At 50.2% G+C, this 13486-nt stretch overlaps 5 protein-coding genes across 7 annotated transcripts; 3 read left to right on the forward strand and 2 right to left on the reverse strand.

Annotated features, from left to right (window-relative positions):
• Window positions 1-282: 282 nt before the first annotated feature.
• On the forward strand, window positions 283-2323 carry AAFC00_004208 (uncharacterized protein; the record flags this gene model as incomplete). Its single annotated transcript, XM_069343813.1, has 4 exons — window positions 283-471; window positions 552-815; window positions 902-1119; window positions 1174-2323. The coding sequence occupies 4 exons, from the start codon at window positions 283-285 to the stop codon at window positions 2321-2323; spliced, it is 1821 nt and encodes a 606-aa protein (XP_069202361.1).
• A 2905-nt stretch (window positions 2324-5228) lies between these two features.
• On the reverse strand, window positions 5229-5872 carry AAFC00_004209 (uncharacterized protein; the record flags this gene model as incomplete). The annotated part of the gene is made up of 2 exons (XM_069343814.1): window positions 5229-5590; window positions 5647-5872. 2 exons carry the CDS (start codon window positions 5870-5872, stop codon window positions 5229-5231), a joined length of 588 nt encoding a protein of 195 aa, XP_069202362.1.
• Window positions 5873-6917: 1045 nt separating this feature from the next.
• On the forward strand, window positions 6918-7871 carry AAFC00_004210 (uncharacterized protein; the record flags this gene model as incomplete). 2 transcript variants are annotated; one of them, XM_069348439.1, is made up of 3 exons in its annotated part: window positions 6918-7566; window positions 7628-7767; window positions 7818-7871. In XM_069348439.1, 3 exons carry the CDS (start codon window positions 6918-6920, stop codon window positions 7869-7871), a joined length of 843 nt encoding a protein of 280 aa, XP_069202363.1. The 2 variants fall into 2 exon arrangements, with proteins under 2 accessions (XP_069202363.1, XP_069202364.1); XM_069343815.1 differs by having other exon boundaries at window positions 7071-7566.
• Window positions 7872-9295: 1424 nt separating this feature from the next.
• On the forward strand, window positions 9296-10943 carry AAFC00_004211 (uncharacterized protein; the record flags this gene model as incomplete). Of its 2 annotated transcripts, none has more annotated exons than XM_069343816.1 (2): window positions 9296-10400; window positions 10507-10943. In XM_069343816.1, the coding sequence occupies 2 exons, from the start codon at window positions 9296-9298 to the stop codon at window positions 10941-10943; spliced, it is 1542 nt and encodes a 513-aa protein (XP_069202365.1). The 2 variants fall into 2 exon arrangements, with proteins under 2 accessions (XP_069202365.1, XP_069202366.1); XM_069343817.1 differs by having other exon boundaries at window positions 9332-10400.
• Window positions 10944-11180: 237 nt separating this feature from the next.
• On the reverse strand, window positions 11181-12869 carry AAFC00_004212 (uncharacterized protein; the record flags this gene model as incomplete). Its single annotated transcript, XM_069343819.1, has 1 exon — window positions 11181-12869. The coding sequence occupies one exon, from the start codon at window positions 12867-12869 to the stop codon at window positions 11181-11183; it is 1689 nt and encodes a 562-aa protein (XP_069202367.1).
• Window positions 12870-13486: the final 617 nt, after the last annotated feature.

Raw genomic sequence — 13486 nt, forward strand, 5'->3', positions numbered from 1 at the left:
GGGACATGTCGTTGAATTAATTGCATCAGTCATACATTGTCTTAGCGGGTCTTTTTTCTTTTTCGATGGGACATTGATTGACCAGAGGGAGCTTGCTTCAACATGAGCAGCTTCACAGACATCAAAGACTAGGCCCAGCTTTTTGACACTTACTGTTGTTACACGTCGGACTCTCTGCTTGCTCTGCCGCAGCTGCAGCAGCAGACGAGTACAACTCTCCTTTCTTCAGCTTGCAAGTGCCGCTTCTGCGAGTGAAGCTCGAGGTTCAGAACAAGCACAACAATGGCGGAGGCAGCCTCTAACCAGACACCTGCCGGGGCATCTACGCCTTCGTCCTCGGCCAACACGGGTCTCAATGGACAGAGCCAGAGCGGGACAAAAGCCCCCAAAGACAGAAAATGTGAATTCTGCGGACAGGCATTCACCTCATCCTCACTCGGCCGCCATCTGGACTTGTACATTAAACCAAAGGTACCGTCGCTTCCGAGTGTCCCGAGCCTGTGTCTCCGGAGTCAAACCATGACCGAAACTGACACTTTCCCTTTGTGAAGAACCCCAAAGCCCCCGATGGAGTGCATGATGTGGAAAAGATCCGTGGGATGCGAGGCGGCATCACCAGAAGACAGCCAAGGGTCAGTCTCAAGGGCAGAAATGACGGAGAGGGTAGTGAAATGGGAACTCCAATGAGTGGAACCCCGAACGCACACGCTGATCGCCGCATGACGGTCGGCTCACAAGGCACATCTGGCATCAGCCCGGTGAACATGCGTGACAACATCACCAATCCCTGGCTGTTGAACAAGGCATCCTGGCAGGTATGTTGTCAATTCTCAATGCTGTCATGCTTTCTCGACCCTAGCAGTCTGCTCTAACTTTTTTTTTTTTTTTTTTTTCTGTACAGAGCACCGGGGTCATCAACAACCTGCCTCCGCGTAACGGCGACTCATCCAGCAACCCACACTCGGGCACGACCACATCCGCACAGGGGCTGGGTATTCGCAAGGACAATGGCAAGGAGTCGGAACAGGACGCCTGGACCAAGATGGCCGAAGAGAGGGACTCGGGCAAAGCGGCCGAGTTGGCGCTCAGAGAAGTCCTCGGTAGCATCGAGGCCGCCAGGTAATCTTCTCTTGCTCCCTCTCCCTCTGAACTCACTGACACTCCCGCCACCAGGAACCGCAAGACCCAACCCACCATCTTCGACTTTGACTTCTGCAGCATGAATTTTCCCTCTCTCTGTCTCCACGTCCTGCCTCCACCTCAGACACTCTTCAGCATGACACCATTCGCCAGCAGCGAGTCGTGGTCCCTGTCCGCTCCCGGCCACGCCCAGCTCGAAGCGGTACAACGAGTCCTGCATAAGCGCACACAACAACGCCGTCCTGACGCGTCGGAACAAGACGTGCAGAAGTTCCACCTCCACCTGCAAGACGCCTGGAACCATTGGTTCCACCAGCCGCCCGAGAGCAAGACCAGTACTTGGCAGGTCGAGATCCTCCGTGCCTACGCCAGAGCAGAAGAGAAGTCTCGCACCAAGGATGAAGAGCTCACCAAGGCCAAGCAGCAAGTCGCCTACATGAAGGGGCAATATGAGCAGTTAGCACGCGGCCTTTTGCCTAAAGAGTTCGCCCTTCAAGCGCCCGCTTTATTACCTGTCGACTCTGCTCTGTTGGATGATCTCTCCAACAAGGACGCCGATGTTCGTGCTTGGGACTACGACCGCCTGATCGACAGATGGAGAGGCGCGGTCAAAGCTAGCAAGTCCGGGAACCCTGTCGCCTCTTCTGCAAGACCATCTGCAGGCTCCAATCGCGACGAAGAAAACCCCGCCGCGCCTCAGAAGACTTTCCCGCCCGGCCACACCCCTTCTTCATCCCTCGATTCGCACACCAATAAGGCTCCCGTGTCAAACGGCCTTTCGTTGATGGAAGAGCTTAGACAAGGCGCCAACCGTACACACGCTCCCAGCGAACACGATGACGATGAAGAAGACGACGATGAAGATGCTGATGCCGACGCCGATGCCGACGCAGACGCCGACGGTGAAGAGGCACTCGATGACAGCCAGAGAATGGACATGCAATGGTCACAACCTCATCAGACCATGTCGGGCGCCCACAACCACAATGCCTCTGCCGCCGCCTCTTCCGTCACCGCAAATGGCGAAACCCCCGCCGCTCGATCTCTCATTAACGCCAACGGCAAGAGACCCATGCCTCCCTCGTACACTCCTGACCTTAGGTCCAAGGGCATGAAGATGTACCACGACGCACCCATGTCTGGAGACGGCGATGTGTTCGGTAGGGCTGTCGGTCAGGTCTAGTCAATCATCCGACTCTGCCTCACAATACTGAAATGAAGAGAAAGCAAGAGTAGAGAGAAGGACACGAATGAGCGCAGTCGGAGGAAAACAAACAGAACCTGGAGAACATCAGTCCTTGAGGAAAAGAAACGAAGTACAGCAGCGGTGTAAACAAAAGCATGGAGTTGAAGGGACAGAGTCTGGCAAGCATATCTGAACAGCAGACGCTTGCGAAAGTACGCATCAGACTAGATAAAGCGTGGCGGAGGCGCATGCATGGGTGGATGGAAGTCGACCCCGATTGCGTATTTATCATCGCCATCAACTGAGCAATGGATGAGGATTTATCATGTAAGAAACGGAAGCAAGAAAAGCAAGTGCCCTGGCCATGAAAGTCATTTCGACTGTCGCAAATAAGGAGGGCTTAAAAGGAGGACAAGTGACTTACTGTTTATTTTTTCGTCAGAAAAGGGACCATCATCGTCATCATCATTACCATCAATCACAGCGAAGGCGTTTTTCGAGTGTGCAACTTGTTTCTCTCTGCTGGATCTTTTTGTTTTGATTATCTGAGCGGAAAAGAAAAAGCTCTCACGCCCGACTTGCCTGGCCCATCAATTGCATTGTCTGCTTCCTCCCATCTCTTTCTTGAACCGAAATATACTTGCGACTTGTATCTCTTAGATGAAAACAGCCCGACGTTCGCAAGGTGCCTTTTCACTCGGTTCTGTCCCTGATTTTTCACATCACAATTAACTACTCGAGATCTGATGGGAGTCTTACCGTACATTAGCACACAACAAGGTAAGCTCTAGACATTGGTTCGTGAAACGGAACCTTGTTCATCTCGGCGTGTCTATAGTATGTATGTGTATTGTACTTCCCTATTTCGTTTCATTCATTGTTCATTGTTTCATAGTCCATCGTTCTCATGCCGCCATCCATGTGTCTGTTCGACCGTCCTGCCCTCATCACTTTCTCTTCTTTCTTCAACCCAGTTTCTCCTACCGTCCTGCCCCCCCCCCCAATCCCGAGTCCTGCGCTTCAGACTTGTTGTCTGAGAATTGATTTGGAAAAAAGGAGAAATAAATATCTATGAATAAAGAAAGAGTCTCATTCACAAAGAGACTCGAGAAAAAGGAATCATCGTATCCGTCCCGTGTAACGCCGATACCCATGTGAAGTGAAAAAGGAAGTCGCCTATGTATGTGAAATGCAGGGGTCGGGGCCTAGAACCCATACGTAGTAGCCCCGTGAAGAGGAGAAACAAAAAGCGAAAGAGGAGGAGATATCTCCTTCCTCCCCCATCTCAGTCGTTGTGGGCAGCATATCAAGTGCCTGACCAGCATCGTTCTCAAGATGCGAACGTGGCCAGAAGGTACAGTCGTAGACCACAGCCACAAGGAGAGTGGTCGCCTGTTCAGAGACGTTCATCTCAAGCCTGACTCATCTCCTCGCTCTCCGAACTCGTGATACTGCCTCTTGACCGTTGCAGACCTCTCTGGAACCATAAGAGGAGCAAAGCGACCATGATGAGTAGCAGGAACAGGATGATGATTATCACCGCTATTGCTATGTTGCGCTTCATTTTTGCTTTATGTCGATTTGTCTCTGGTGGTGTTTGCGTCGCTCAGGTCTTGATATGACTCGGAGTTTGTCGAGTAGTGGGAAGCCTTCGCGAAGACTTGGCTGGTCGATGGATGTGGCCAGGGACTGTGTGCTTATTGGTTGTGTGCGGCCGATGTATACGTGGTTCGTCGATGGTGCCGATGAGAACTGGTCGTGATGCTCAGAGCAATAGCAGGCTTGGAATCAATGGTCGTGGTGAGATGGCTTCTGTCTGTACGTCTCGAGTACAAGATGCTTATCGAAGTGGCGTGGTATAGCCAGTCAAGACTTCAGGACTGTTGATTGATATTCTTATTTCTGAGATACTTTGGCAAATATCCTTGTGACACAGTGACAAAGCAGTTCGATTCCTCGACTCCGCTCGACTATCGTGATAGCCTATGACAGAGATGCAAAGGCCGAAAGAAAAGATCGTCCGTCCGCTCCAAAGCAACAATTCGTGAACCTCGCAACAACAGAGCCAACAATAAATCCGTGAACGAGGTCGTATAATAATGTGAATACCACAAACAGCGGTATTGTCAAATTCACGATTCGAGGAGAAAACAACAAGTTATGAGAACCAACGAACCGAAATGGCTACCAACATGGCAGCTTTTGTTCATCTCTTCGCCCAACACAAAACCGAGGAGGCTGGCTGGCTGGCTGGCGTAGGCGTGGCTGGGACGGGATTCGCGATCAGAGGAAAACCACACACTTACTGCCATTTCATTTCTTTTTGAAACAGGCCTACCGAAGCCAGTGTTGCCTGCTGCCTTGATTGCTACGATTATAGTACTGCTGCTCAGACGACGTGCCATCGGGTAGGGATACATACCTTATCATACCGCTTATTTTTCTTGGTATCGCTTATGCGTTGTTATCGTTACAGCGAGCGGCGTTGCTGGTTCCCGCGTACCGTTTGTCTTTGTACACACCGGGAAACGCGTCGATCCCCGCATATTCACATGGAGCTTGTTTGCAAGCATTCTGTCGATCCCTTGGCAGGCACGGGGATGGTCTATGCGGCGCTTGTCATGGCATAAAATAGTGCAGATGAGATGTACTGCACTGTAGGATCACCTCATTATTTCAACTATATACTGTACTTGTATAGCATGCCATAATTTGCAATTCGCTCACACCGGTTGTGTTAAACATTCCCAATTTACTCATCAATCAGGTACCATATAAATGGACAATAGCGAAGGAGTACAGTACAGAATGTATTATGCACTAAAGCAAGCTAGATAGGTTTACTGGGTTCCTACAAAACTTCCAAAACTAAACATTTATCTCGTTCTTATCTTCGTCATTCCTACTCTTTGACCGGGTCGTCCTTGCTGAAGTTCATGCTGACGCTGTTGACGCAGTGTCGCTCATCAGTCGGCGTAGGGTAACCCTCCCCCTTGAAGACGTGTCCAAGATGACCTCCGCAGTTCGAGCAGACGATCTCGATTCTCTCCATACCGAAAGTACGATCAGAGTGTCGCGTCACGGCGCCGGGAAGTGCATCGAAGAATGCAGGCCATCCACATCCAGACTTGAACTTGTGTTGAGCCTTGTATAGCGGTGCGTTGCAGCCTGCACAGGTGTAGACGCCCTCGGTTGGCATATGCTTGTCGTACTTGCCAACGAACGGCGCTTCGGTTCCCTTTTCTCTGAGTACTCGGAATTGCTCTGGCACGCTCTATCAGTACCAGACAAGACTTACAGCGCGTAGGAGAGAAGCTTACCAGGACTCAACTGAGCCTGCCATTCCTCGCTGTTCTTTGAAAGTGGATAGCTCATCGTGTTTGCAGTGGATGTCCCGAAAAATGCGCCCAGGAAGGGAATTGTTGGCATAGAACGAACCGCAGTGGCGCGAAGTGCTGGTCTGAACGGCGCTGGAGCTGCTCGGAAGGTTGTGTTGGAGAAAGCGTAGAGTGTGCGGACGAATTGAGGGAATGAAGGCAGACGCATGAAGTATTATGTGACCTGTCTATTGACTTATGGACAAAGAAAGATAGATTTGCTAAATTAGGCAAGACAGAAGGTATACCACAGGGTAGATGTTTTGCCCCTCCATGATATATTATACGTCATCGAAACGTCCGCGGAGACTTCCGCTTTTACAAGGTTGTCCGCTCCGTATCGCGCAACGTTATGCTAAGGAGGTAGGCACTTCACCTTGCGGTTGGATAACTGCAGATATAGAGTAAATATACTGATCATTGCAAAGACCATACAGCTTCGCTGCTATCAAATGCAACGAGACTCGAGGGCTGACATGCTAACGAACTACTGAGTGCAAACGTCACGAACATTTCTGTGGAGCATCTACACAATACGCTACGTTAGAACAGGCCCAGGATACCATCTTTTAATCTAGATCGTTCCTTCCTACCTTGATTGGTATCTGATGAAAATGAGGAAACCGTACCTCAAGTAAGGTATGTACGTCATATGAAAATCGGCAAATGCATGGTACCGTACCTATCTTTGGTAAAGCATTTTGCATCTATGGTAAGGTAAGCATGATCACCTTTCTTTGGCAGACCATGGTATACCTCAATCTGTCCTAAAAGTACCCCCATTACAATACCATTCGTTATTGAAAATACCTTGTTACCAAGTCTTGTATTTCTGTTCCCGACTCGCTTCAGACAAAATCAGTAGCTGAACAAGGTTTGGTACTGACACAACATCAATACATTTCTATACATGTTATAGTCCACAGCTCGTTTTGGAATAACGCAATCATTTCTTCCGATCGTTATGATGCCATCATACTCACATGGGCACACGTCCCGAGCCCAATCAGCAGAACGACACACCAACAATGCTAGGAACAACGATCCAACGTATCATCTGCGAATCTTGCAATAGAATGGTAACACTGATGTTCTTCTTGCCAAGATGCTGGCAGTTCACGGCCTGAACCCAGACTTCTTTTATGCAGACGACACTGATGGCCTGGTTGAAAACTCCGATACTGACCTTGAAGTCGTTGCGGAGAACACACAAGATGATACAGCTCATGAACCAGTGGAACGAGCAGCACATGCCCTTGGCTAGCAGTCCGATTTCGAAAGATAGTATGGGCGCACCGTCAGATTGCCACTCAACCAAGATAGAGCATAACGATGAGGGGGTCATATCTCGTTCTTATTCTCAAGACATGCTGGTTATTGATGGTGATATGTCGAGTAGTATGAGATCTCTGCAGTCACCTGTCGTTCATCCCACTCTGGACATTGTAGACAGCCCAGTGAAAACACCTGGACTCGAACGAGACATTGCCGAGTCAGCAGCGACAGTGTCTAGCAGGCTGCATATTTCGAGTAACACTAGTGCGCATCGTCCGGCCAGAGGAAGCAGTGAAGTATACGACGTTCTCGATGGCGCTGCTAGTGTCCGTGATGACTACGCAGACAACGACTGCAATGGGGATGAGCTATCCCAGAGCACCGACGGCAGTCCAGCATTAGCAGACGAAACACATGAGCATTCACATGCACCCGAAGGCATACATTGCCCGAAAGCCTTTTCCCATATCGAAGCCAACAACGGCCCTGATCAATCATGCGATGCTACTGAGGGCGACCACACTGCCGGAACTCAAATCACAGTCGACCAAACTTGGCCTGGGTTGTGCAAAGAAGTGTTGGGATCCTGTAAGCTATCGACTCATTTGCTGCACCTGCTCAATACCGATTCAGGCTAATGACGTCTTAGTGACAGACTGCTCACTTTATTCCGCTGCCGGCCTAGATGAACCGCTGAACAACCCAGAAGTAGAGAGCACGTTCTTCACCATATTGGCGAAGCAAGTTCGGGCAATTGCGAGCCGATCGATATTGACATTGGTGCCCAGAGTAGGCAATATAATTGTCAAGCGCATTCTCGCGGCTGACCATCATACTAGACCATCTCGAGCTTGACTATCTTCAGTCGAACCGCGTCCATGATGGCTTCGTGATGACGCTGCAGCAATCCGGCTTGCAGATTGGCAGCCATGTGCCTTCCGATGGTATGAGACTTGTGGCACTTAGACAGCCGAGGCTGAACAAGTAATTACAGAAGTTACAGACGAGTTAACCAAAACCTATCTTGAAAATGACCTTAGGCCACAGCTCACATAGACATACCGTTCTGACATCATAACAGCATACTTTGCTTGCGCCATGGACTTCGGTGCAACAAAAGAACAAGTGCTTGCATTCATAGCTTCACGAAAGAAGCCGGTCTACACCTCTTGTATGCAAGACTGGCGCTCCTTTATCGGTACTGTTTACCATCACATGGAGGGAAACCTTTCTAACGGCAACCCAGAAACAATGAACACAAATACAAGATGGCTCAGTCCGCCTGAAACAAAGTGTGACAGGTATTTGACCCTGTCATCATGATCATGGCTCATTCTAACCGGTTAGCAGTTGTGCCGAGACCTGTTATACGCTCAACAAACCTACGCTGAAGATCTGCCAAAGGTGTGCGACATACAGATACTGCTCGTCTTGCGCAAAAGAAGGTCTGGCACAGCACAAAAAGGTGTGCAGTGTATCAGAATCACAAGTTGTACCACCAATTGCGCAAAACAACTGCCTTGAGAACTATTACTACACGCCTCTTTTCGACGGTGCTCAACTCCTTTATCACGAAGCATCATTGCAGGACTGCGTTCGCATCGAGATGGCCATTGCAGGAACGTACCTGCATTATGTACCTCGTGAGACCACATTTCGCATCATCATCGACTCCTTTCGTTTGAGGGAACAAGACAACGTGGTTATGGGAGAGACTGAAAATGGCCATCTGCAAACAAGATACAAAAGCTATCTTGAACTTATAGAATTGCGAGAAGGTATGAACCCGAATGGTAGGACCTGAAGGCTCGCAATACTTGCTTTACCAAGGCGACCAAGCATGCTGGTAAGGTCGAAGGATCAAACATCAAGCGTCGTTACACCCAACCGTTGGTCATTGATGATTATCGAGACTTGAGTATGCCCTCAAAACTCAGAGCATTCGCAGCAAAGGTCTACGGTTGGTCACCATGGGCGTCTTGAACTAAACAGACACATGGTAGTACCACAACACAAAAGTCTGACACAGGCTCATCAGATGTGTTGGTGATGTAACACGTCTCGAAACCACTGTCTTGTAATTTCCCCCACGTCCACTCCCCTTGCATATGAACGGATCGGGGATAGGGGAGGAATGCAAATTTCCAGCACTGTTAAGCTTGTTGATGAACATTGACGGATTAGTCTCATGCCCGGAATGCGGTCCCTGATCCCGCCTACCATCCCGTCCGAGTCTTGAGATGGGGATGAATACTTCTCCTCTGCTCGGAACCCTTCGGAGTCCTCTTCCTCATCCCTCACAACATCCGCAATCATAATGCAAACCCGATCGAAGGATAGAAAAACGCCAGAGATGGAGCCCGAGTCAGAAGCTGCTGACAGCAACGGTCATAATTCCGTTGTCGGGCCAGGCAAGGGAAATGGAAATTCTACTTCACCTGGGAAGAAGACAACATCAAAGGCCTCTCGGGACAAGAAGTCGGGAAAGCTTCCCAAGCAAGCCACGGTATCGGAATACATCAAAGATGAAGATGAGCCAGCCACCATCGGAACATCCGGAAAGACGGCTAGGCCGCCTCCAAAGAGTGCTTCATCAACGAAGGCCACTTCGTCGAAGACAACTAAAACGAGCAAAGCTACCTCTGCTGCAGCAAGAAAGGCCAAGGCAGCTGCTCAGCAACAGTCGGAAACTCAGAGCAGTCACGACAGTCCTGTATACACTGCTAAAGTGCCAACAAGACGGGTCAAGGAAGTTCATGAAGCACCCGTCCAGAACATCTATGGCGAAATAGAAATGCCATCAAGCTGCGATCAGCGCCTGGAGCAAGCCATCATTTTCCTCTCTGATGAAGGTCCAGAGACTGACTCCAACTTCAAGCATAAGCTGCGTAAGCTTGAGCACGAGTTTGGAGTCGTCTGGCCTCGCAAGAAGAAACAGGGTGAGAAAGACTACGACTACTCGGAGAATCTGCATCGTAAAGTCATGGCCATGATGGCTGTTCAGCGTGAGAGAGTCGATGCTGGCGCCAGACAGTGGTTCGAGGCGACCATGTTCCCCCAATACCCTGTCAATGAATCTGAGGAGGAGCGCGAATATCCTCCTGCTTCTAAGCCTAAGGTCATCGAGGTTGAGAAGAATAGCAAGGGGAAAGGCAAGGAAGCTGTTCGTCCGCAAGGTCAAGGCTCTGGAGCTACTGAGGATACAACAAAAGATGCAGGCGTTGGCGATACATCTATGCATGACGTCGGTGGACGTGTCATGACCGAAAAGGAGCTAAAGGAGTTTGCGAAAAATCCTTGGCCTATGACTCTGCCCGCAGATGAGATCTGGCACCGCAGAATGCCTAGCACGTTTCCGTTTGGCGATACGAACCTGGCGACATTTGAGATGAGCAAGAAGATCTCGCATGACTTGGGTGAAGGTAAGGCATTCTTTTCTATTTTCCATTTTACTTAAAATCGTCCACCTGCTTTTACACCCTCGTCATTTGGGTATAGTAGATCAAATCCCTAATGAAGACCACACAGACAAAGAACCCCTCGGAGCATGGCTATCCAGAATCATGAGCAAGACCTACCAATTCCTCACCTTGAACAATTCCGCATCAGCAATGACCCAACGTCCCTGGGCTCTGCCAGAAGTCATTCCACAAGCCCTCAACGTCTTCATGGCCAGACACGACCAGAACGTCAAAGAGCTACAGAGGTGGACTACTGCTCAAGACGCAGCTGCGAAGAGAAACAAGCGCAGGGTTGCTAATGTTTCGCAGGACGGTGTGGGAGCTGGGGCTGGCCAAAATGACGGGCCTGCTGGACACCACCATCATCACCATCACCATGGTCGTGGCGGTGGTGGAGGTGGGCTGAGAGTCCCTGTGGCTAAGAGGAGTCGTGCGTGGAATACGCTGCCTCCTGCTGCTGCTGCGGCCGATGGGGACGTGGACATGGTCGATGCTGATGGCTAGATCTCTCTGGCGATTAAACTGTCGAGAACTGTGTTTTATAATGCAGGTGAGGGGAGGTATGGATGAGCTGCTGACACTGGTAATAGGTTTTTTTTAGGTAATGAGGTTACGCGATGATTCGTAGAAAGCAGGAACAAATAACAATTCGGAAAGTACTGTTAAAGGCGTCTAGTAAGGCCATAATATGATTATTTAATTCACTGCTACAGATATCTGTATGCTACGTGACTACAAACACTATTTCTCCATGATCTCGCTAGCGAACTTGCTCCGCGCTCTGATCCTCGGTCCAAAGATAAGCAGGACGAACGGGACGAGCGTCAGCAGCGCGCCCACGCCTCCAAGAAAAGATCCTGCTCCTTGAAAGGTCATCTTGTTGAACATCTGCGTCGTGACAAGCGGGAAGACACCGCCGAGCATGTTTCGACAAAAAGACTGAGCCGCAAGCGCAGACGAGGCGTAGCGGTGATACGTGTCCGCCAGATAATTGAACACGGCCAGATAGATGCTAAAGATTCCCATTGTTGCACATCCGATCGCCAGCGCAGGGACTATCCAGGGGACACTTGGGAAACTCGACCATCCGAACCAGAAGAGACCGACGGGCAGGAGAGCGGAGAGGCCGCAGGCGATATAGAGGCGTCCCTCGGGCGTCTCTGAGATCTTGGGGAAGCGTTTCTTCGTGAAGTTCTCGGCGACGATGGACAGGATTGTGGATATGATGGCGGCGATGCTGATGGCGGAAAAAACGGCGCCGGATTGCGAGAGGGTGAAGTTGTGGGAGCGGGTGAAGACCAGAGGGATGGCGCCGAAGGTGAGGTAGAGAACGGCCCAGGCGAACGAGATCCAGAGGGAGAAGAAGAAGACGACGGGCTCGGTGAAGAGCATGTGGAATGGTCGGTAGAGGGAGATGCCGATCGATCTGGAGAGACTGGCTCGCTCTTCGTCGGCCTTGACTTTCCAGCGGATTCTCATCGACTTCACCTTGCTTGGATCTGATGGACTTGGCACATCGAGACAGTAGTACCCAGCCTCTTCGAGGGCGTCGTAATACTGATTTAGCTTCTTCGCTTTCCTTGATAGCAGGACTGAGCCACGCGTCTCCTTGAAGAATAAGACCACCACGGCTTGCACCACTCCACAGGAGATGATTTGCAGGTAGAATATCCACCTCCAGGTTGTATTCTCTGCTATGAAGCAAGATACCAGTGGTCCCAGACCTGTTCCAAACAGTGCTGAGCCTGAGAAGAGGGCCATTGCAGTGTTGCGATCCTTGGCGTGATAGATGTCTGATACAACACCGCCAACCATGGTGGAGAAAGTCGAAGAGAAACATCCCATCCAGAAGCGGGCGACCAGCATGCCGGGATAAGAGCGAGTGACAGCACAGCAGAGTTGCAGTATCACGTAAAGACAGCCTGTGATGACAAACATTGGTCTTCGTCCATTGATCTCACTAAAGGGTGCCAGGACCATGGGTGCGATGGCGAATCCAGTAGTAAACGTCGTCACTCCAACTGTGATGGCAACATGGGAGACACCCCAGTACTGTTGCATTTGAGCATCGCCGGCAGTGTATGAGCCTGCCGCATAGGCAGTGATCATTGTGGCAGCACAGGAAAGCCACGTTATGAACTGCTTCCTCCTTGGGCTCCAATTGAAGGGTGACTCATATTCCTTAAGGTTTGGTTCCTGTGGTGGTGGAGTTCCGTTGGGGGTCGGTTCTAGTATTCGTGACGGCCGTGGTAATGTCATTTCAAAAGTCAAGTATTTCCATTGTATCGGGTCATTGGAAGAGTCAGTCCATCCCTTTTCGGACTCAAAGGGGGACATCGGCTTTTTGCTGTCATCATTGAACTCTATGTTATCTCCATCCAATGTGTCATCGCTTGATGGCCGTGACAACTCGATCTCTGGGTCTGCCATTGCATCGATACCAGACAGTGCATATAGAAGAAGAATGTGAGAGAAGAAGGAGCAAGTGAGAAGAAGTTTGAGGTTTGAGAGGGAGGCGCTGGAGGCAGAGATCAACCTTACCCCATTTCTACCCGTGTATACTTCGCATTAAACAATGGCTTGCGAGGATAGTATGAGGGAATAGAGCGGGTTTAACGCTTTGAATACAAGTAGTGCGGGTGAAGATCTCGGGGTCAAGATAGTGGAGATATTTTGCGGAAACGTACCCCATTTGCCGCTGTGCATGTTCCGATACCCGGTTATAAGCTACTCCGTCTCAGAATTGACACTCGCTATCGCTCGTGTCGATGTCACCCTCTAGTGCCGAAGAAGCTCCTCATGGCAAGGGTGCAGCATACTACAGTACATAGGATCTCGCGTTTCTTGTCTGGCCATTCGCCCGGGGTCCAACCAGTGGCTGTCAAGCAACAAAGACTTACCTTACTCCTTTGCATGAGGAACTGTATGCAGCACATCAACGGCAACTCATTAATTCCTTTTCGGCAATGCGTCGGTGCTGGAGGTACTTCACAGCCACCGAGCTGGGCTCGACGGGAACATCGACGGTCACAGGTCCGCGGAATATA

The sequence above is a fragment of the Neodothiora populina genome (assembly GCF_041146345.1).
Source record: "Neodothiora populina strain CPC 39397 chromosome Unknown canker_contig_17, whole genome shotgun sequence".
Taxonomy (NCBI): domain Eukaryota; kingdom Fungi; phylum Ascomycota; class Dothideomycetes; order Dothideales; family Dothioraceae; genus Neodothiora; species Neodothiora populina.